Source organism: Pseudopipra pipra, chromosome 15, assembly GCF_036250125.1.
Source record: "Pseudopipra pipra isolate bDixPip1 chromosome 15, bDixPip1.hap1, whole genome shotgun sequence".
NCBI classification, from domain to species: domain Eukaryota; kingdom Metazoa; phylum Chordata; class Aves; order Passeriformes; family Pipridae; genus Pseudopipra; species Pseudopipra pipra.
The window spans coordinates 4,470,714-4,495,428 of NC_087563.1; the positions used below are offsets into that span (position 1 = coordinate 4,470,714).

General features: G+C 39.3%; 1 protein-coding gene across 1 annotated transcript in view; it reads left to right on the top strand.

Moving 5' to 3' along the window:
* The window catches only part of SLIT3 (slit guidance ligand 3), a 474,289-nt gene that overhangs the window by 33,070 nt on the left and 416,504 nt on the right, over positions 1–24,715 (top strand). Inside the window, exon 5 of the mRNA XM_064671611.1 lies at positions 7,732–7,803. Within this exon, the coding sequence (XP_064527681.1) occupies positions 7,732–7,803 (72 nt within the window). The remainder of the gene's footprint in view (positions 1–7,731; positions 7,804–24,715) is intronic.

Sequence of the window (24,715 nt, forward strand, 5' to 3'; positions counted from 1 at the left end):
AGCTTGTGATGTAACTGCTTCTCTATTTAACTGGTAGAAACTCCTTCAACTGCATCATGTTCCCCGAGGCTGTTCTCCAAGGACAATGCCATGGAGCTCTTAACAACAAAGGAAAAAAAAGCAAGCTTGCTCCTTGCCAAAAATGAGACCCAGATGTTTGGAGTGTGAAATAAAATAAATGACCAAATTGGGGAGTGATCCCAAAGTTGCTTGGATAATTTCTGCATATTAAAGGCTGAAGTAGCAGGACTGTTCCTTTAAAGCTACTCATTTAAGAAGTTTAAATGCACTGTAATTTTGATTTTCTGTTGGAGAATGAGTTATGTAATAGGTAGCAATGTGAATATAGATTTTAAATCAAACTTTGAAGTTGTTGAACTTGTGTGGAAAGGAACTGAGTGCTACTTATTTCATGACAAACATGAGTAATTTTGATTTGGTAGTAAAGCTGTCGATGCTCAGTAGAAAAGCAGGCACAGGATTCAGAGGCTGATGGGTCTCACACACGTTCATGGGGTTGAAACCAGATAATTGCTATACTCAGAGACAATAAAGCTGACAGTTTATGTCACAGTCTGTGTATGAACTTAAATTTTTGGGTGGAATGTGTTCAGTAATATGCAAGTGTAGTATTAGTTAATATAATACTGCAAGACATTTTAAATGAAAAGCAGAGTTGGTTATAAGGACCTTTTGCTGTGAGATTGTCTGGCAGGAGTCTGGTACTTTGCTTTTCCCTCATAACCGTGGAAATTTGGTGATTTCTGCTCCTGCCTTCAATATTTGCAGTTTGCCTGAAGTTACTGATATTATGGCATTCAGAACTTTCAAATCAAGTCAGTGGCTTAAGGAGAAATTAAGTTGCCTTGGGAAATTGCACAGTTTGCCAAGTTTGAATAAACAATACTTGCACTGCTTTTGCATTGATTTGGTATTGTCCCTGGGAAGGAGGTGAGTGCCCCTTGGGAATGCTGAAGGAGGAAATTTCTCCTGGGGTTGGTGAGCATCCACTCACTGGAACCTTGGAGTAAAGGGGGGTTGGTTTTTTTTTTTGATTTGTTTCTTACTCAAAACTCTTCTGCAGCTGTGAGAACAAAGTATGAAGCTGAAGGTGCTCTGTCTCCAAATACTGGATGCAGTTGTGTTTGGTGTGATCTGGTAATGTTGCTTCTCAGACCCACTCTGAGGTGTATTTGTACACCCTGTGTGCAGATGAATGAGAGAAGTCAAGAAGGATTGTTATTGCATTAAAGCTTTTTCAAATTTCCAAATTAATTGTATAAGGAATGCACAGGTCTCGGAGATTTTAAATGTTCTTTTACCTGTTCATTTGAATTCTGAAATTCTTCTGAGCTTCCTGAAGTCTTCCAGTGGTGCGAAAAGCCTTGAGAGGGAAGGGATATAAGGAAGGGATATCCTGCATGGGAGGAGTGTCACACTGCCTGCTTCTTCAAGTGTATTCTTCTTTATAATTTGCAGTAGCAAAGAATCTGGTTTAGGATGTTCTTGAAAAAAGATGAAAATGGTTGTGAGCTGAGCAGTGTTCTAGTACTGGTTGTGCTTCCTTGTGCATCTTGTTCTTTTCCATCTGTGCTAACCATGCCTATGATATGCTGATCATGCCTATGGTACAGGTTAGATTTAGTTTCTGTTTGCTCTTACTGTGAGTGGAGCTCCATGAGGCAGCAGCACCTGAACTGGATGTGACCCTTCCAAGGGTGTGAACATGAGGGGTGCAGCTCAAGCCAGTACCCACAGAAAGTTTCTCCTCTGGGGAGACGTGACCTCGAAAACAAATTGAAAATTTCCCTGCTGATACTGAGGGGTTTTGACTCAACCAGAAGACAAGAAAAGGAATAAAGCAAAAATACAGTAAATATTAAAATAACCTTTGTGAAATGAAGGTTTTTTCCTCCATTTGTTTCATGGAATGATCCTGATTAAGATCTACAGTTTACTTCTAGGCTGGTAGTGTTGTTTCTTTCCAGCCTTCGTTGGTTGTTTCCTACTCTGTGTTTTAATAGTCAGGGGAATCTTAATAGTTAAGTTTCTCTCCTATCCCAGCTTCAGACAGAGGAAGGAATATGATTAGCCTGGTTGGAGCCAGGAAGGTAGGAATTTCACAGTTAATAACTTCTCCATTGTTTTTTTAAGGGCCCTTGATATTCTGTGATTGACACAGAGGTTGTTTCCCTCCATCCCTTTGCCTTCAGGACATAAAAACCCCCAGTTGGGCAGTAGGCTGAGGGAGGAAGGGGAAAACTGGTACTTGTTATATATAGGAGCCAAATCTTTTTGGGTGGTGAGAGGCAGTGTTTGTCCTGTGTTGAAACAGTGGGTTTGATGCTAAATGTGGCTGCTCTAAAGAAAACAATAATAAACCAGAGGACACTGTTGCATGGATGGGACTGTTAAAGGTCACAAATTCTGTAAATCTGTATTTTAAGCCATTTGAATAATAAAGCAGGAAAATGCAGTTTGTGGTATGATAAAGCTGAGACGTACAGAAATTTATGTATTAATTTTATATGAAAATAGAAGTCAGCATCCAAAATAAATGGGAGAAAAAGGGCTTACTTAAAGGCATGGAAAGGCATAGGAGTTGGGACAGAAGGACTCTGGCTGAAGTTAAATAAGGAGCAAGTCCATATTTATAGACAATGTAGGCACAGATACATGGATATGCATGTGCATATATATGTCTGTATACACATCTGCACATATTCCTATCTCTTGGCTGCAGCTGGAGTTATGAATTTTTTGTGGTGGGCAAAGATATCATGCATATATATATGATATTATGAATATTATTATATATGACATCACGCATTTTATAGAAGTGCTCCTCCAATACACCAGAATTTCATACATTGGCATTTAAACACTGCATTCCTCTAAGGTGATTAGAAGAGTGAGATCACTGCCATGCCTGGTTCTGTGTGAGGGATTTTGAGAGGATGAAACTGTCTGGCATCCAAATTTAAATAAACTCTAGATAAGTTTATACCCTAGACTGAATTTTTCACTTTTCTAAGCAATCTTGGTTTTAAAAGTGCACCAGTAATTTGTAATAATTTCAGATAAAGCAGTTTTTCACTTCTGCAGTGAATTCCTGCATACAGAAGTATGAGCTTTTAGCTTTTAACATTTACAGCTCCCTAAACACCTTCCAGCAGAACCACAGGTGAATATGAGCCTGTCCCAGGGTGTTGGTTTCACGGATGCCTTGGAGGTGACATATGGACTCCTGGAATCCCATTGCTTACACACCAAGAACTATTGTGTGCAGCTGGTGCCTGGTCAGTTTTTTTGGGTCACTTATGGGGACCTGAGGAGCAGAGTAACAAACCAGAATATGGCAAGTTCTATTTGCCTTGCACAGGAGTGGTTGAAGCAGCCTGGAAGGTGGAGGGAGTTGCAGTGTGTGGAGGTTGTTGACTGTGCAGCCAACATGTGTCTAATCAGACTTAATAAATCTGACTCAGTGCAGGTATTGCCAGAGCTGATATGACTCCTGGAGAGCCTCTCTGCACAGTTCTGCAGCTTCCAGGAGGCTTTATTAGTCTGGACTCCATGCTGGGCACATCCAGAGCTGCTTGTGATCCAGCCCTGGAGCTGATCTGTCCTGTGGCACAGGGTGATTACGGATCATCCTGCCCAGCGCTCCGGATTCCCGGAATACTTTGCAGGTCTTATGAGCTGTAAAACATCCAGTGGAAAATGCATGGGAGACTCAGCAGCTGCCTTCTCATCCAGCAGTCACAGGTCAAATAATCTGGAGCAGATCCTGCCTGGCTCTGTGCTCCAGATTCCATCCTGGCCCCGGCTGTACCTGGGGTGGTGCTGGGTGTGCACACACACGGGCTGGTTGCAGGCTGGATGTGTTACCAGTGTGAGGAAAGAGGCCACTTCCAAGTTTTTATGTTGCAGTGTGCTGAGTCCCAGGTGGCATTCCCAGGCTGAACAATCCCAACGATTTAGTGCGACGGAATTTGTCGGATTTTGCTCAGGAGAAAATGTGAATGATAATTTTTTTAATTCTTGTCCACTGTTCAGATTCACAGAGACATGTCCTTCCTTCATGATATGACCAATTACAGTTGCAAAAGTGACTCTGATTTAAATTCAACTTCCAGATATCATATGTTGTTTCTATTTTAAGTCCCTAATTTAAAATCAGGAATATCTATATTTGTTGATAAAGTGCAGTCCCAAGAACAGCGTCCACAAAATCATTTTACAGGATTTTAGCTCATTTTGTGTATGAACTTTTTGCAGACCATTTTTGTTTCACTGTTGTAATATAAGGCTTCACCATTTCCAAGGTGCTTGTTATGAAATCAGAAATACTGCTGTGATTAAAATTGAACACCTGACAGGATTAAGATTTAGGCCATAATGTGGTGGTGAAAAGCTCTTGTTAGGAGCTATTGTTAGACTTGTGTTAGGAATTATTCCACTGCATTTCATCTGTGTTTGGCACTTCTTTGTCAAACTGGAGGAAACTGCTTATAAATGTTCATTCAGAGCATTTGGTCTTTTCATTAAATAATCTTTGTCTATGTCTCTTTTTTTGGAATTTAAAAACATCCTGTCTGGTACTTTGATACTTCAGTATTGAGGACTTTCTTAATGGCCTTTCTCTCAAGCCCAGGAAGAGAAATAAGAGGTATAACTGGGATTTTTTTTTTCCTAGGCTATTGGTGGCTTTCTGGCACATAATAAACATAAGCATATTAGATATATCCTATGGCAAGTATGTCTAAGTTTCTATGAGGTGATCTAGTCTTATATTTTGGTTATTCACAACTGTAATACAGTAGGTGATGTGCAAAAGAAACAAACCCCTGTTCATTCTCTGAGTTCCCCTAAGAATCCAACTATGAATCAAATGACTTTTGGCAGAAATTTTCAACTTGAAACAAATCTTAGGAAATGGTGGAAGGTCTTTTGGAGAGTGCCATAGCTTAAAGCAGGACATCAGTAGCCATGGACTCTTCAAATGTTTCTTGTTACCTTAATTTGCTTTTTTTATGACATAGTCACACAGCTTTGCCTTAGAGCTTCAACCTCTGGTTTGGGGCAGAAATGTTGTGTACCTGCAGTGTGTGGAGGATGCATCATGTGCAGGAGCACTAACCAGGAGTGCTGGGTTATTTTGAAAATCAAGTTTATGTGAGTTAAAGCAAAGCAAGAATGCCCTGACCTTGACACACAGGTTCAGTTTGCTCACTGCTGCAGTGTAAAAAGACCTTAATTTTTAACAGTATAATGTGAAAAATATTAAATAAGTTTAGACCCATATGAAAATTTTAGTGCTAGTGAAGAGCAGGTCCCAATGTGAGCTTTGCAAAAGTGTCCTTGTGTGGACTTCATGTAAGGTTTGAAAGAAAATCAATACTTTTGACTGGATGAAATCTTCAAATATTTAGGACAATTTAAAAGGACAGCTGAGAATTTGTTCCATCACAGGTAGGTTAGTGTTGGGCCATATAAATAATAGGAAATAATTTCAATGTTTAATATTCTGGTTTGATATGATTGTAAGTTAGGGAAAAAGAATTTGATGTTAGGGTTTGTTTTTTTTTTTTTTCTGTAAGGTATTCATGCCACTGCAAGTTGTAAATGTTTGACTTCTCAGGTTGCAAACTTTCTAACCTTGAGAATAAAATTTTTTGTTAGTACGGACATTGTCTGCCTGTTGGTGTGAAACCTCCTGTTCTAGAAACTTAATCTGATTTTCATTAGTTTCTTTGGCTTAAAACAATAAGGACAAACTCAGCATTTGTGAAATCCTTGCAAGCAGAGCAAAGAATATTCTTAAAACATATTCCTTGGATCTGAGATAAGTCAGATGACTTTGGGTTGACAGTGGGTGACTGTGTGTACACTGTGAGATCTGAAATGACAGTCAGCCACAGGAATAAATATTGGACAATGTGTGGAATAGATTCATTTCACTGATAGTAGTTTTCATTCTGATTGCTAAATAAGTTGAATGTGTTGAGTGTTTCTCAATAACTGGTGGTAGTCTTGGTGGATGAGGATGGAGCTGAGGAGTGCTAAGCCCTACATTATCATAAGTATTTTTCTTCCCTGTGTTTCATCCTGTTACTCTAGAAGATAAACATGCTTAGCTGAAGTAATGAATTTGATGAGGGTTAAGTAGAACGTTACCATCGAACTTGAATTAAATAAGATGAAGATTAAGTTTATTTAGGTATAAAATTGTGAAATGTCACATGGATATAAGCAAATCCAGTTTTACATCTTCCCATTTCCTTTCTCAAATGCATAGTAGTGCTTAGTATATCTCATGTTTTTGTTTAGAGTTTTATTTACTGTTTTCTTCATTTATCTGAGCAGTGAAATTGGGGAGTTGGTAAAAGCACTAGGAAATAACCCATATTTGTCTCTGCTGAAGGCAGCATGTGGTGTGTGTGATGCACAGGCTCTGGGAGCAGGATTGCAGGAGCAGCCTTTGATCTGTTCTAGGTGTCAGAAAGAGAAGTTAATACTCCTCTTTCCTCCCATCACCCCTTTATCTTGCAAGATGCATTCATATGGTAGCCATGTGAAATCTCTGCCATGTGAAACCCCACAACATCAGTTTGATCTCTGAGGAAGGGCTTTCAGTTCCAAAAATTCTTGAATTCTGATAGTGAGATTACTCAGTGTGCAGGAAAACTGGAAACCAGATATTGGGTGCAAAGTAGCAGTAGATTTATGAAAGTTCCAGGTGTCTTTTGGAGATCAAAACTTCAGCAAAAAAAAAATAGATCTTCTATCCAAGTTAACTTGTCAGGTAGATTGGGAACAAAGGGGGCATAAAGACAGGCTCATAAATGAATTTACAGGATGCAGCTTCCTGTTTAGAACAGGGAGCTGTGTGTGATTAGTTCAGGTCCACTTCATTAGGATAAAGCAAGAGACTGTTTTTATTGTCAAACAACAGAAAAAGGGTTGAAGAAAAAGATTGTGTCTTACAAGTAGAACTGCTTTTGGATTTCACGGGGCTGTCACGCCTTTCAAGGAGAGGAGGCTCATGCTTTTTATAGCTACTAGGCTGGAATAGCTTGTAACAGTTGTTTTCTGAAAACTGGCAAGTTGTCATCAGTGTAAAACTTTGAGTAAAAGGGACTAATGTATAAACATTAATCTGTTCTCTAAAATGTTCCTGGAAGAATCTTCCAGATTAATATTCTATTTCAAGTCACCACACAGTGGTCTGGTTACCCATATGTTCCTGTGTTCTACAAGAGTGCTCCTGTTGGCAAAGTGAAGTTTCAAGGAAGTTCTTCAAAAAAAGAATAATAATTGTTTATACTGTAGAAATAACAGCCAAGCTGGGAATAATTTTGGTTGGTTAAGGTACTGTTTTTCTGTGCCTGTATTTTTAGGAGAGAGAGAAAATCCAGGTACCTGCTGGTAGCTGTTCCTAGAACAGTGTGAGCTGAGTGTGTGATTCACTGGCATCCAGAGGGAAACTGAAAAAACATATTTCTGTACTTATCCATATAAAAACAGTCAGACTTTGTGGTGACTGTTCCTTGACTCTGTAACTCACAGACGTGGGCAGGTGATCTGCAGGTGACACAATCACTTTGGCTCCTGTGTGCACGATGCATCCTGTGCATGTACAGTGTGAGCTTCATGTTTATGTATCATAGAATAAACTTCTTAAACTGGCAGATAATCTAATTTTTTTTTATTCTAATTGTTACTTTTCAGGCGTTTGAACAAGAATAAATTGCAAGTCCTTCCAGAGCTGCTTTTTCAGAACACACAGAAGTTAACTAGACTGTAAGTATAATCTGATTTATTTTTCTATTGTGTGTCCCTTGCTTTACAGATTTCCATGGTTGTGTTTTGACTGTGGTGAGAGGTTTAATTTCTGTGATATTAAACTGCTAGTTGGTAAGGGTTTTTTAAGGGTGTGTTTGCATGTGTGTAGTGGTAATTGGATAGAGCATAAATATCAGAGGGAAGAGAAACCACAAAATTTTTCCGTTTCTCATATGTTCACCATGATGACATCAAGGTGACTGATTTTCAACTCTCTATGTAGGTTTATAGAAACCATGAAATGTGGCAGCTTCTCCTATCCAGTACAGTCTAGATGTCCACAAAGAGAGACTGCATATTCTTATTTAAAAATAATGCACAGTTAGATTTATTTTTTTTTTAGCTTAAAAAATTATCATTTTTTTAACTTAGTCAAGGCATTGTCAGGCAGACCAGCCAAGTTTTGGCTGTTGCCTTGTCAGTCAGGAAGATGAGGAAAAACTGTGCTCTAAGATGATTAGATGGTATCATGTCAACAGCAGAGAAGGCTAACATGAGCTTGGAATTATTTCTTTTTGGTGGGAGGAGGGAGAGGTGGTGTTAGCACAATGACTGGATGATTTTTTAAATATATTCTTAAAAAGTGTATGAAAATAAAATGGATGATGAGGTGCCTGCACGGTTACTTATCAAGAAAAGAATCATCTGCCTTTCTAAAGGAGTTGTCAAAAGCTGCTTGAAACTGGTTTTTGGATCCTGACAAAGTTAAACTCATGATCCACACTGACTTTTTGAAAGATATTCTAGATGATGAAACTGTTCTTTTAATGCTTGGGTTTGTTTATGGCAGGTCAGATACTAAGACTTGTGATTTGGTCAGTGAAATTGTGAAGTTACTACTTGTTGTTGGTTGAAAAGTTGCTCCATTCATGTGGAGTTTTCATAAGTGTTTTAATACCTCTATCTGCAACCAGACCAACCATTTGGGCAGTGCAGTAAATTTTTCTTCCTGTGGACATACAAACCACGTGGTGATAGTGCAGATGAATTTTGGAGCCATGACTGTTTAAAGAGACAAGTTTGGAGAGCGTTGTGCAGCGAGTGGTATTGATAGTTTGGAGAATTTCCGTAATGAACTTTTGGTGTTGTCCAAACTTGCTCATGAAAAGCTGTACAAGTAATTCAATGACATTGTGCTGCAGATTAAAAAAAGGTATAAAAACATCAATAATTATAAGCCATAGCTGTCTTTTAGTCTTAAAATCATTGCAAAATCTTTGTTGGACTTGTTTTGCAAGCTTTGTCGTGACTATTGAATGCCCTAGAATATATTTGCTCGGGCTGAACAACTGTGTTGTATTTCCTAAAGTTCTCTGCATGGTTTTGAAATGTTGTATCTTGAAACTCCTCTTGAGTGTAACATTGAGCTGGTACTTGCAGATATCTTCATCTGGTCTCTGGAAGGTGCCAGTTGCATTTATTTCTTAGAAGAGCTGGTTCATGTGGGTTGGTCGTCTGTGGAAATGGTGATGCTTTCGAGATAAAAAACTTTTAGAGAGTTTACCTGTATCACTACAAATTGCAGTTTAATTGAAAATCCCTCTGAGTGGCTATGATGAGGCTGAAAGAACTTTCTGGTAGTTTGTGCTTTGGTGGAAGGTGGGGTGTGTTGATAACTTGTGCCTCGCACAAAGGAACAAACAGAAAATAGCAGAGGTTTTCCAATGCCAGAGAGTGTATTTTTTAGTAGATCATACAACCATGATACATGATAATCCTTAACAGCAAGGAAAATCATTTTGCTTTTAGAATATGAAGATTGTAATAAAATTAAACAGACTAGAATGATTAATCTGAATGCTGTGTTCTGTAATGCCTCCCAACGGATGCTGTCGGAACATTTGTCTTTATTCACTGACATTCACTCAAAGTCTTGCTTACTGTTTAATAGTGCATTAGATAGATCACTTTAACACTGTTTGTCAGAAGAAACTTGCTTTTTCTTTTGAAGATGCAAGTGTTATATAAATACAGTGTGCATTTTAAGTAAATAAATCTTAGCTAAGTGAACTCGTAGAGTCCCAAGTGTGGTTTGGTTTTATGTTTTGCAGTCATGGGATGAGAATGGGAATTTTTTCCTACTATAACTTGTAAAAATACACACAGTCACACATATATATGGTTGCTTTCTATTATTTTGTGTTACCGTCGTGGTCCTACTGCTGGAGAATCAGAGTTGTTCTTTCTGTTATGAAGTGTCTGAAATTCAGCAGTGCCACTCTGTTCACAAATGGGGAAAATGCTCCAGTGAAGAGGTTTTGGTGCTTACATTCCTCTCCCAGCTGCTCTGCCCCAGCCTTTCAAGAAGAAAGCATAGCTGAGAAAGTGATGAAAGGGAATAAAAGTAGTGAAACAAAGACAGACCAATGCAGAGGTGATGGAGATTTTGTGGGATTTATGAGGAGTGAATGAAAATGAACATTAAAAAGTGTAGATAATACTGATCTTAATTTTAATTGTCCATGCTAAAGCTGTATTATTTCTGCTGATGTATTTTCAAACTCTTGACTATGGGTTAGTCAAGAGTTTGACTAACTAATTAGTTACTAATTACTAATAGTAATTAGTCCATTATTTTATTCTTAATAATTATAATCCTCATAAAGTAGAAAGTCTAAAATTGAGTATTTTAATTGTGTAAGCTTGCTACACCTCAAATGATGCAAAATTTTAGGAGCTAAATATTACTGTGCAATGTGTCCAAACTGTAAATTTTGGATAGTCTTGTCCACATGGACGTGTAGGAAATACAGATGAATTCTGTGATCCTTACAGCTGCTCTCTTCAGCAGGATTGCAGTGAATGTAAGACCTTATAGGTTTGTTAATGAAATACAAACTTGATTTTATTTTATTTTTTAAATGCAAAACTAAACAGAAAGATGACATTTTAACTTTGGTAACTTGATAAGAGTTTAAAAGTTGAGCATATTTATTAGCAGGAATAGAAATTGGTGGAGATGGAGTGACTGACCTGCTTAAACATGCAGGAATTTTGTGTGCTGGAGGGTTTCAAGGAAGACCTGTTAATGTTTCAGGAGTAGTTAAAGGTTGCAAAACTAACTGAAGACTTTTCTCAGTGTTCTGTCAGCTGGGCTGAAATCTTCCTTGGGGTTTTTTGGAGGAACCAACTTTATTTATGTGGTTCAGTAGCAGCAGAATCTCTTCAGCCTTGTTGCTGCTGGAAAAATCGCAGCATAGGACATTGTTTCTTGTCAATGATGTGCTTGAAAAAGCTGGAGAATAAACTTGTTTGGTGATGGTGGGTTCTTGTGCTGTTTCCTACACACAGAGTTTGGAAGAGCAGTGCTGGTGTCCCTGATGGTTTCCTTGTGTGCCACCATAGCACCCTTGGCTCAGGGCGTGGGGCATTTCCACTGAAATGCAGCCTTTCTGATAACTAATGAGTTTGAATTTAGAGTGCTGCTCAGATTATAACTGCTCCCTCAACCTTCACTTCACCTCCAGGTACCTTTGCCTTTTTTCTCCAAGCCTCTCCCAAAATGCTGAGCTTCAGGATATCCTTGTATCTTTTACAGCGCTGGACAGACTTCGTTGTCACATCTGGTTGTTATTAGAAGCAGGAATATATATAGTGAAATAAACCTGAAGTGGAATGTGAAATGTCCCACAAAACCAGTTTCTCATAAGGTTTTTGAGCCTTTCCTTCTAGAAAGATTTGGCTTGGAGACTCATGGATTTTGTTTGCTTTGGTTTAGATAAGAATTTTAAGTTTAAGTTGGATGAACCCTTGATTGGGTTCTGTGGTGGAAATGTTTCTCATTTCTCTGTTGCCTTGACTGCCTGGGTTTTAAAGCTTCTTAAGTGTTTTATCTGGGATAATTATCTAATAATTCAAACTGCAGGCACTTTTAATGAGAGAACTGAATCAAGGAAAAGGCATTTTTAATAAATTGAGTATTAGAAACAAGGAAGATTTTTTTTTTAACAGTGTCAGATATTTACTGATATCTAGCCATAAAGTAAAAGGTATTATTAATACAAGTGATGAGAACATATAGCAAAATGAAACATGTAATTTAACAGCTATAAACCCATGTTTTGATTCCAAGGTAATTACTTTCTAATATCCAAAACAACCAATGAAATTTATTAGCCAAGTTTGTAAACAAAGCTTTGTGAGTGCTGGAATCCTGCGTATCCTTTGTGTGCACAGCTGGTGTATAAAATGATTGTAGTGCATCTGCTTTTCACTAAAAAGCAAGGATGCTGGTAGTCCATGAGATACTTATTTATCTTTAAAAACAAAACAAAAGGGGGAAACAGGCCCATTCCCCCACAAACACCCCGTTATGTAGGAATATATTGATTTCTCTGTTGAAGCCTCCCTACCTGAACCAGCTGCTAAGCAGTCAAGGTAAAGCTCCTTTGTGTGGGTGAAAAAAACACTCTTAGAAGTGCTCTAAACTCAAGTCCTGTAGTGATGCCTCCATGAATTTATAACCACAGACCATTTGGTGGGTCTCTTCACTTTTAATGAGCTGTCTTAGTTGTCACTTGACTAAATAAAGCAGGCTCTGGAGACTTAGATACTGAGATTTGATACCAGGAGTATCAGGTTGATGGAAGCATCCATTAGGCTCTGAAATTGTTTACTTTTTAGGGTAGTATCAGAATTCAGATTTCATATCAAGGCTGGACCTTGTAGTGTGGGAGCAGAGCCCTATGATCCTGAACTCTGAGACAAAACAGGTTCATGGCTGTGTGTCCATAATACCCTTAAAATCTCATGGTGCTTAAACTTTCTAGTTATGGTGTCCCAGCGTTTTATCATGTTCATCTCTAACTGTTACCGAAGTAGCAACATCAACCAAGTGGAGATGTAGATCAGTTATTTGTTCCAATAAAATGGGATGGCCTCTTAGTATCAGGTGCAGCCACTGTGTAATAAGTTGCTTGTTTTTAACACAGTGTCAATATTTGTAGCACTGTGAGATTTGTCAAAGCTGGACCGGTGGGATGCCTATTTCTTGCACAGTGGAATGTTTTGAAAGTTGATTGATGGATGGGTAAAATAGTGAGTCAGTACTTGTAGCACTCAGTATGAATTCTCTGAGTAGCCTTAAAAAGAGGCAATATTCAATTTTAGCAGACTCACAGAAGGCTGAGGTGGTGTGCTGGGTTGACCCTGGCTGGGTGCTGGTGCCCACCAAAGCTGCTCTAGCATTACTCTCCTCAGTTGCAAAGGGGTGAGAGTCTAGAGAATGGCTTGTGGGGAGAGATAAGGGCAGGAGAGGTCACTCACCAGTCACCATCATGGCCAAAACTTGACCTGACTGTAGGGATGTCACTTTATTACCAATCCAATCAGAGCAGGGTCACGAGAAATGAAACTAAATCTTAAAACACCTTCCCCTACCCCTTTTTTCTTCCTGGGCTTAACTTTGTGAATTCTCTCCCTGCTCCCCCCCAGCAGTGCAGGGGCACAGGGAATGGGGGTTACAGTCAGTTCATCACACGCCGTCTCTGCTGCTCCTTTCTCCTCTGGGAAGGGCTCCTCACACTCTTCCCCTGCTCCAGCCTGAGCTCCTCTCCCCATGGGGCTGCAAGTCCTGCCTGGACCCTGTTCCTGCTTCCCACAGGATCACATCTGCTCCACCCTGGAGCTCCCTGGGCTGCAGGAGGACAGCCTGTCTCACCTGGGCTGCACCTTCCAATCTCTTAATTGGAAATTCGTGTTTCCCAGGGAGATGGCAGTGGCTATCAGTGACTCTTTTGCTTTTTCAAGTGCTACTCAAACATTTAATTGAATCATTGAACCAAACTGGAAAGTGAAACCTGTCACTTTTCCTTTAAATTAATGATTGTCAGGAACTATCTGACATCAACCTCCTTATAGAACTGCTGTTTTTGGAAGGATGAGAGAGGATAGCATGTGGAACTTCGTGAACTTGCACTGATCCACTGTCATTTGTAATGAAATTTAAGTTGCCTTTTATCTGATTACATTTAATTTGCTTTTAAAATGTTTTCATCCTGAAATAAGAAAAATTATCCTTCCTGAAATAAGAAAAATCTCATCTGTGCTTTATGACCACAGCTGTGCATTGTGATGGATCATCTGAGTTTTCTAGTTTGGTGTGCAGCAAATGCACATCATAGCTAATAAGGTGTGTGTGTTCTGTAAAACAGGCAAATAAGTAAATGTAACTATGCTATCTGGAGGAGCACCAGGAAACAGGGGATATGGGGGTTATTAGGCATTTTTAAGGGGATATTACAATCAAGAAAGCACATCTACACAAACAGACACAAAATATACCAAATATTGCTGAAGAACTTGCAGGGAAAGTTTTATTATTTAATAATACCTTCACTGCTTAACTTTTCTTCTTGAGCTAGGTGTTAAAACCACATTAAAACTGCCTAGAAACAATGGTTTATCCTGTCATTCATACACTTTGGAGATGCTGGTGAGAAGTGTGTGTTGCTGCGTGGATTTGCGCATTTCAAAGCAATTTTAGTGATAAACTTATTAGACACTGAAAACCCGTGTGGTATGTTTAATTGTTAGTCACGTTGGCTTTTAGTTTTATTTTAATGCATTACAATTTTCCATCTCTTTTCTTGACTTTCCTGCTTCCTCATGTTACTGTTTGTGCAGTGTGTGTGTGTGTATTTGATTTTGTGTGAGTAGTTTCCTTAGATGATTCCTAGTAAGAATAGCTGGAACTACTTAGTTACATCTTTACTTACGAGGCTGCCCTGGTTAAACATAAATATACAGGTTTTCTTACCTCTGCTGTGTGATGTTGTTCCATTGTGCTGTGCTGCAGTCAGGGGTTGGTCTGGGTAAGTCCTGACTGGAGTTTGAGTGTGGTGTGTTAGATTTTACCAATGTCTGCTTTCCTTTGAGTGCCTTTGTAAGATGTTTATTGTAGCCAGGGGGTTGTTGCACACGGGTATGCTTTGCCAAGGATTTGCTGCTGAAAGCCTTACCAGAAGCCTTGCTTGTAAACCCTCCTTCCCAACCTGCTCCTCAGCAGGCACAGAGTATCAAATCATGACTCTTGATCAAATTCAGCCTCTTTTATCCTGGGGATGTCATCAGGAGCTGTGTTTGGAAGAGCAACCAGATCATAAATTTTCTTAGTGTCCTCTTTATTTCTCTGTTTGTTCTCTTTCTAGAAGGAAAGCTCTCCCGGGTTGCTGCCTCAGAGCTCCATTATCGCTTCCCATTAAAGCAGGATCCCGACAATTCAATTGTTACAGGAGTTTGAGTTACACTGTTGCCATGACAGAAGAGCATGGGCTTGTAACAGGGTGTTTTTGTGGTTTTATCCACATCCAGTAATTGTAGTTTTACTGTGTATAGATCACAGCAGGTCTTTTTAGAAGACAGTAAATAATTACAGTAAGTGTTTGCTGGTCTCTGGGGTGCACTTCTGGCTTGAGAAAGATGTGCATTAGGTCAGAAGCTTGTGCTGCAGATAGCTGGATGACATTTACACCATTTATCAAGCTGAAGGCATTCTAGATGATCTTTTGGGCTCTGGTTGTAAATAATGTATGTAACCATTTTTTTTTAAAATGCAAATACCAGTTTTATTTGAAGAGTCTAAGGATTTTTTTTTTCTGTCCAAATTAGTGCAGAAGAACAATTAAAAAATATAATAAAAGATTTATTATTATTATTGTGAGAGTAGAAAGCAAAAGAAAACATATTGAAAAGCCAGAAGGCTTCCTCCTCAGTGCTGCTTTTCCCATGTGTAAAATTGGTTATTTGAAATGATAGTGTGCAGATGTCTTATTTCCCCTCTTAGAGGACACAGGCACGATTGGGAAAGAAAGGGTGTTCTTTGCAAAAATTACTGCTGGGTTTCAGTGGCGTCTTTCTTCTAAGAAGGTTCCTATTGCCAACTTCTGTGATCAGGTCATCTTATTGCAAAGCTATTTAAGGGAGTTTGTGGCAAAGGATTATACATTTCCAGAAGAAATGCCACACATGCAGATTAAGCATAAGTCTGCCTTGGAAATAAGTTTTTTTACTCTGTTAGCTCAGTAATTACTGCCTTGCATTTCTACTGCTTTTTCCTGTGCTGTTTGAAAGGTGACATTCTCTTTTCATTGATGTTTAGCTCAAGAAATCAGGAGGTTCCCAGTTTTGGGATTAATTTTCCACTTAATGATTTGGTAGTTATTTGGTAGCTTTAACCATGTTGCTGGGTGTCCATTTTCCTCAAGGTTTTTAGAGCTCTCTCAAACATATTCTAGTTTCAAATCACGTGGCTTGGAGATAACATATTAAAAATTATTATACTGTAATTGAGTGTTCAACACAATCCTGAACTGGAAAAGACTTAGTTTATTTTACTAACACCAATAGTAGCCTTTTAAACTTACTAAGTCCAGCCTAGGACTCTGCATCAACAGAGCTGTTGTAAATGGTTTCTGATGCTTCTTAAAATTTGTCTTACTCTCAGTATCAAACAAGGAGTATTGATAAAATCCAGCATGTACTTACTTTGTCCAATTAGACATTAATCCCTATTAGAGTTCATTCTTTTCTCCACAACATTTGAGAGCATCCTGGAGATGCTTGGCAAAATTAGGCTTTTCTGAACTTCCCCAGCCTCTTGTGCCGCTCTGAGCTGCAGCAAAGCCGGCTGGGTCGGGGCTCCTTGGTTAGTCAGCACCTCCAGAGCTGGGGACGTGGGTTCTGAGGGTGGCCCCGTGTGCTCTGCCAGCTCTGAAATGTGTCCTTATTAACTGGCTTCAGCTTCTGCGTGCAGAGTGACAAGTCAAAATGGGGGGGAAAACACAGTGACTCAGCCCCTGGTTCCGAGGGCTCTCCCCTGACTGAGAGCTGTTAGAGAGCTCTTAAAATACAGCCCTTGTGGGTGGGCATTATTGGCTTGCCATTTTCTGACATTAGCCTTCAGAACTTTGGGGCTTGGCTTCTGTTAGCACCAGTTGAAGTGCTGTAGCTCCCTGCAGTGCTGTGTTCTGGTTCCTCTGGGTTGATTTGTGGCGAGGGCAGGGTTGGGGAGCCGCTGCTGCCCCTGGATTTGTCTGTGGCCCTCCTGGGCTGCTTTTATTAAGCTCGACAGAGGATTGAGTAGCTGTGTAGGTTGCAGTTGGAGATTAATTAGGTTATATCACAGGTATATTATTACTGTAGGGATTCTGACCTGATGGTTTATAGGCAGTTTCTTTTCCGGAAACTGGATAACCCTGTTAGTCCGACTGTGCAACTCTGAGTTTGTCACAGTCAGATTTACTGCATTTGCTTTGTAATGTGGCTTTTTGGCCTTGCTGTTAGAGCCAGTCTGCAAATGTCAGCACATCATGGGGTACCTGCACATAAAATATTGCTATATGGATATTGCTTTTCTTGTTTAAAAACTTCCTTTTAGTCGATTAATTCATATGTGAATATTTTCTGCCTTTCCCTGTTGGCTGAACACTGAAAGGAGCTGTTAAGTGTTTTGCTGAGTGCTCAGCCAGTGGTCTGGAGCTGCTGTGGTCCTGTCCATGGTTAAGAGAAGCAGTGGGAAATCCACATGTAAATTGTCTTTACTGCAACTAGGAGAAAATGCAGAACAAATATAACCATTTTTTTCTGTATATAGGAGATGAGAATTGGAGCATTTGGCATTATTTTCACATTGAGGCCATTTCCTCACACAGACTTAAAGTAGGAACAGATTGAACTGGTGACCTGAAGCACAGACATCTCATCTGTGTAACAGGAAAAATATCATAATGATAATGTAAATATTTCTGTTGCTTTCCATAATAGACTGTCATCCTGAGGCCAAAGAGGAGTTTACATTCATCGTCTTGTAAAAGTCCTTTCAAATACTGAAGAAATATGTTGGAGATAATGAGAATTTCTTTTAGTGTGTGAGTGGTTAGTAGAAATAGGAGATGTGATCATTGGTGTAGAGATACTAATGAGGGTTAAATTCTAAGTGCTGCACGTGAAGTCTTGATTTTGATCAGCATCTTCAAAAACAAAAGGCCATTTCTCATCACCAGTTTTCTGGTATCCAGTTCTGCTGCTGACTGCTTCATGGCAGCAGAACTCGGCTTTACCTGCAGGGCTTTGTTTTACAGTCAGAGTACCCCTTGAGTTAAGGGTTTGGTGGGTAAAGTGATGCCAGGCCAAACACTTCCTTGCTTTAATTCTCATTTGGTTCCCTTCTTGATGTCTATAATGTGTACAATGGGAAGCTTAACTCAGGCTTTCTGGAGCTTTTCCGTGTGTTTCACAGGGCTAATAGGGCAGGCCTGGTTAAGGTACTTCAGACACTTAGAGGTCACCCAAACCAATGCTGCTGGTACTTTTAAATGCACCGTGTTTGCTTTTGAAATACGGTGGTAAATGATCCAGGATTTCATTATGATTCAAATCCCCTTTGGTTGAGAGAAGCTGTGGGATTGTAGCCTGAGGCAAGTGTGTGCCTGTCAGAAGGGTCAGTGTGGGGCTGAGCCAGGAGGGGTTGGATGTGGAGCCTGATGCAGTTCCATATCCCAAGTGCAGCCTGCACTGGAAAACTATCCATGAAACAAAATTAAAATAACTCGTGCAAGTCATAAATGTTACGTGGCTACAAGAATAGATTGGCAGGGGTGGTTCATTATCATTATCTTACTCTTATGACTAAGGCAAGGATGATGTACAAGGTGTGCCTTAGAGCTGCTTTGATTTCTTGGTGTAACACACTGAAAATAAAGGCTTATGGCACCTCGTGTTGTACAAAGTCCACGAGCTGATTTTTCATGGTTCCCTGATATACTCTGGAACTTAGTTTAGTGAGATTATTCAAATATACAGTAATTGCCACGGTTAAAGTTGGAGGTTTTCTACAATGGAAATGCAAATACTGTTGAGAAAATTGACTGAAGGTTATTTGAAATTAAGTACATGCCTCTGTAAACTCCCTGGTGGGCTGTTACTAAAGACATATCTCTGAAAGGATTTCTTCAGGAAACAGCTGATACGAATTTACTTCATTCCTATTGATCTATGAAGGAATAGTAAATTTAATATTTTGAGTGCTTTACATGCAAGGTACAATATCGGTGCTTGATGAATGTGAGGGGGAAGATCCTTGTCAGACATCCAGTGTGAAATTAAATGTTATGGCTTCTACAGTTAGTTACTTTTGTTGAGGGAATCATCTTGTGTCCTACCACACAGTCACAGGAATAGAACTCCTTGTTAGTTGTGATAATCATCACTGGGTCACTATCCTTTCTGTCTAAAGAAGGTGCTGAGTGCTCTGGAACATTATCACTCTCTGAGCCCTAAACTGATTTTTCTACAACTAATGTATGCATAGAGTAACTGTCTCTTCAAAAGTATTGGGATGGGATTTTTCCTTTTTCCCCTTGAGCTACTTACATTTGTACCATCTTAATCTCCTTTTTCCCAATAATTGCTTGATTAACCCCATACCTTAGAGTCCCCTTTTGTGAGCACAGCTGATGGGATATTATGCTAGGTCTTTTATCAGGAATTTTTCTGCAGGAGTGGTGGCCTTTGCAGTGTCTTGGTGTTATTTGCTCTGGGGAACTTGCTGGTCTGTAGAAGGTATTTCACTTCAGCAACTTCCCTTCCTTTGCTCTGGAGGCCTCACGTGTGTCCTGCTACATGAATTGCTTGTATGGCTGCCAGTGGCTACACTTGGAACACCAGTCCCAGGGTTGTGTGTTGCAGTCAGACTGGCTGCAACAAAACACCTAAACCCGTGTCCCTTCCCTGGGTTTGCTGAGAGGACACAGTGACACCTCCCCACCTACAGGAATTCAACATGTGAAGCTCCGTCGCTCTTTTTTTTTGGATATCTGTCATGTGACTGGGAAATGCCTGGCCCAGGGAGCCCATTCCCACCAGTCCTTCCTACAACAGAGTTAGGACAGCATTGCTCAGGTAGCCTGCTTAGTTTTGACTTTCAAGGTCACATTTGTCAAGTATTTTGATCCAGTGTAATTTACATCCATCGGTAATTACAGGCTCCGGAGGGACCACAGCAATAATGGTTATTTTTTTCCTGACACGACAGGAAACAAATTTCCCATAAGCCTGGGGAATGCAACATGCCACTTGCCCCAGTTGGTGGTGAACTTCAAAGGAAAACAATGGTTCTTTTTACTGGCCTCGGGTTTTGCACTATTTTATCTTCCAATCTGGTGTTTCGATTGCTGGAAGGGGAATTATTTGTTACTCTTTTTCCCAAATGGCATTGCTGCTTTTCAAAAATGAGGACCACCTCACTGTCTTGCAGCTGGAGCTTATTCCAGCTCCTCTTTAATGAGGTAAACCAGTTTCCTTGTGTTTCAATAACACACGAACAAAGGGCTGATCACTGGGTTGGCCTGTGGATAACTGTGGCTGCAACAGGCCGTGTGTCGGGTGTCAGACTTGGCAAAAATCTGAGCTATGGCTCTTTCCCACTTCGTAGTTAAGGTTTGTAAATTGTGGATGTAAATAAATACAGTGTTGCAAAAAGCATAAATGATATACCTTAAAGAGTTGAGACTTATTTATTGCCAGTCTGTTTTTTTTTTTGTGTGTGTGTCTCTTAATTCACTTCATGAAGTTCTTTTTTTTAAAATAACTCAATGAAGAGGGGAAAAGGATTTCCCTCTTCCTTTAGGACACATTGAGCACACCATAATGTATGGAAAAGTGAGGATTTGCCACTCTAGCATGACTCTGGAGCCTAGTCCCAAAAAGGAGGAAGAATTTCAGTAAGTAGAGACTTCCTGTAGCATTTTTCGCAGGTGTACACCAGTGTTTGAATGTCAGGTTGGAAGGAAGAATGCCAGAGTGAGCTTCCTTTGGGCTTTCAGCCTGGCATCTCCCTTACTTATGCTGACCTGAAAGGAAAATACAGTTAAAAACTGTGTGGAAACAATTTTAATCTCTGAAAATTTCAAGTACTCCTAGTGAAACAAGCTTTAGCAGTTGCCAGGGAGTGTTCAAGAGCTAGAGGACTGTGTTGAATGGCCTGTGACAATACTTCTGTGTAACTTTAAACTGTGCTTATTGAATTTTACAGCAGTTAGTTACTTCACTGAGGGTTTTTTTCCAAGTAACTTTCCACAATTGAATTCATCTGTCCAGGTTGGGGGGATTAGTTGTAGAAACAGTCAGTGGCATGTCTTGCATCAGCAGTCACTGGGTTGTTTAGGTTTTTTTTTCCCCACTAATGTGCCTGCTTCTTAAGGTTTTCAGATTTAGTCTTACGTTGGCCAAGTCATTTGTTTCTTTCTCCTGTAGAAGGAGATTTTTCTAGTTTTCTTGCCAGAAATATAAGAATGTATATACCATACAATATGAGAAGGAACTCAGCATATTAACCTCACTAGCATTTAACTGGCCGTGTTTTGAGTGGGAATTTGAACCATATGACCTCAGAGGTCCCCTACAACCTGAAATATTCTGTGGTTAAATGTATTATTTACAGTGTTTAATGCTAGGGTTTGGAAGCTTTTAGCTGGTGCAAGGTTTGGCAGATACTGTGGATGGGATACTAAGCTGTGGAGTTTGTCTTTTTTTTTTTTTTTCCCTTCCCCTTCTATTCAGAATGGAAGATTAAATGGCAGAGACAGGGTTTTGTGGGTACTGGGGGATCCTGTGCTAAGAGCTGCAAGACTGTGCTCATCAGCATCTTGCAGGAGTGTGAGATGTTGGTTCTCAACTCCCACAAAATTTGAAAGTCAGCAGGAGCCAGAACTGATGAACTGCTGCTGAGGAAAGTAAAGTTCAGCTGTTTCCTACCCTAAATTGTGCTCTTTGAATCCACTCGCAGTGTTGGCTTTGATACCCTTTTCAGAGGTAGGATGTGCCTTTGGTGTTCAGTGTTTTTACATTTTATCATCTTATTGTAGGAGAAATTTATTTGCTTTCTCCATTTCCCGAGTGTGTCTCGATTCTGCCCTGCTTAAAACCACCTTATAAACCCAGAATGACTGACTGACCTGTGTCAGGGTTGTTCCAGAACACGTGCACAAAGGTGCTGCCCAGATCCTCTTAGAAAATAACATGAAAAAAGGAAAAGAAAGAAAGGCAGTATAAGTACAGATGGCTCATGTTCTCAGGGTTTTCCTTCCTGAGATCATTTTTAGAGTGGACTTGGCATGGATGGAGGCTGAAGAGAGGGGCAGCAATTTCCAGTTTGGTGGTTTTTTTATTTTTTTTGGAGGACCCATGTTTTCCTGCCTTCAGGAGGAAAATCCTGAGGTCCCCAGAGGGTGTTGTTTGGGATGGGGTTGAGAGTTGGCTCCTGTTTCCTTCCTGACCTCAGCCTGGATCTCGTGGCTGTGTCAATAACTGAGTGTTGAGGGCTTTCAGAACACCCAGTCCCCAACCTGCCAAGGCTTTCAGTTCCTGCTCTGTGGCATTTTCCTGTTTATATCTCATGGTAAAATTTGGAAGAAGGGCAAATTGGTCTCAACCTCACATTATCTAAGAACATAGCTTTTGAATTTAAATGTTATTAACTTAGTTTCAGGTTGCAGCTACAGCAAAAGGATTGTTCTCTTTCTGATCTTAATCTGAGGATCTTGATCTAATTTTTGAATTTATTTCCAAATAGTCTCTAAGGTAATGTTACTACAATGTCAGCAGTCTATTTAAATTACAGAAAAATCCCAACTATTAAAAAAAAATGGTTGAAAGGAAATGTTGTCTTAAGATCCACTGGGCTATGCTGAAATTTAGGCACGTTTTAAACTACTACAAAATTGTGCCCATGTCTCAAGTGGGGTTGGTCTGTGAAGATTGAAATAGGCCCAAACAATATATAAAATGAGATGGTGAAGTGACAGAGCTGAGATGACCCTGTGGAGACAAGTATTGTTGTCAGTAATCTTTAATATTGTCTGTGCTTATTTAAAAATATAAAGTGTGTTCCTTAGTGTTTTGGAGACAAACATGTAATTTCCAGTGTGTGTTTTGAAACTTGTGGTAAAGCTCCAGCTAAGGAAAATATAACACTGTTTCTTGCATGATTCCTCTGATGCTGAAGGGAATGACTTCTTGGTAGTGCCTCCAGAAAGGCTTAACTTGAATTACTCAATTAAGTTATTGAATTACAAACTTGTACTTAAATGTAGAAGTCAGAAGATTTTTTTTTTTTTCAAGTAGTGGGTTTTTTTACCCCCAGAAATTCTTACAGAGTTTGTGTGGGAGCCATGTGTGTGCAAAAATAAAATATTCCAAAATCTTAACATTTTGTGTCATGCAGATTAATTAGTTCAGAGTTCTCAGGTAGTCAGCCAAAGAAATGATTTATGCTGTGGAGACTGTTATGGGAAGTAATTGGTAATTGTGTGAAGGTGACAGGTACTTGAATTTTTTGAAGAAAAATTAAATATTTGGAGTATTTTTGTCTTTTAATTTTCTTTGTAATAAAAGACAGATTCAGTTTGTGAGTTGATTAAAACCATTTAATATTTAGTGGCTCCTCATTTCAGATATTCATAAACTGAAGTTATGTCACCTCATAGCCCTGTATCTTAAATAATTCCAGACAGCATAATTATCCTTTATTATTAAATTATTCTTGGTTAATTTGCAGGTAATTTCGAGTCCTCATTTTACCAAGTAGCTTCTCATGAATCCATCTATCCCACTTCTTACCTTGTAACAATGATGCTTATTGAAAATAGTACATTAAATTATTGATTACCATTTCATAGGGTTGTACATTTTATATTTCACAAGAGAATGTAGAAATTACACTTGAGGTGCAATGCTCTTATTCCTTTGATTGACCCCAAGGCACTTCAGTATTTAAATGAAAGGATGGGCAATGAAATTTTTGGTTATTGTCAACTATCTCCACTTGCTATAACATAAGTTTAGAGACTCCTTATGGGAATTAGGCCTCTTTTTTTGCAGGATTTTATGTAGGTATTAAAAAACTCAGGGAAACAAAAATCCTATATGGAAAAACTATTTATTCAGTAACTATGAGTTGAGTACTTGGACTGATTTTTTTTTTTTTTTTAATTTTTTTTTAAGTCATCTTGGAAAATATTAATTATTAGCTAATAAGGCAAATAAATGCCAGATAAGGGCAAGGAATTCTGGAATGTGGTGAGCAAGGCTCGGTGTTCTGGTTGGAATTTTAAGTTGTTGAAGTAAGTACATTATTTAAATGGCCTGTGCTTTAAAGAATTGGATGGCATTTGGATTTGAGTAACTTTGTGAGGGTTAGTTTACTGTTAGATAGCCCTGGTGTTAAGAGTTGGTGATTTATTTCATTTTAGGTGGCCAAACATCTTTGTGTGATGGTTGTTCCACATGCACATATATTTTCCTGACCCTCCTGGTGGTTACTTTTTTTCCATCTCTGCTGTTGCATGTTTTGCTGATGCCCAGTCGCTCTTGGAAACTGTTTCTTTATATGGAAATTCAGACTATTTTTCAAGAAAATGTAATACTTAATGAAAACAGTGTTTAGTGCAACAGCCCAAGCACATTATAAATGCACATGCTACTGTAGATTTCATGAAAGTGTTACAATAATGTACTGTTTGCCCTGGGATTGTTGTATTATTGGGATATTATATAAACAGCCAGCTATTGAGATACATGGCAGTTTCTGAATGAAAGATTTTGTAGATGTAAAAACTGCTGCCTTCGAGTTTTAATGGGTATATTGGGAAAATTGGATACTACTTGAATTGTCTTAAGTTGTTAAAGAGTAAGTAAATTCTAAAAAAAGGACTGAGTTGTGATCGTTCCTGTTCCTGAAGTGCTGATGTTTTTTCAGCAGTTGTAAATCAGTGCTTAAATAGTCTCCTGGTATAGGGACAGGACACAAAGGGTTTAGCTGTGCCTTGCCTTGAAAAATCATGGAATTTTTTGGTTAAACACAAAGAAGTTGGAA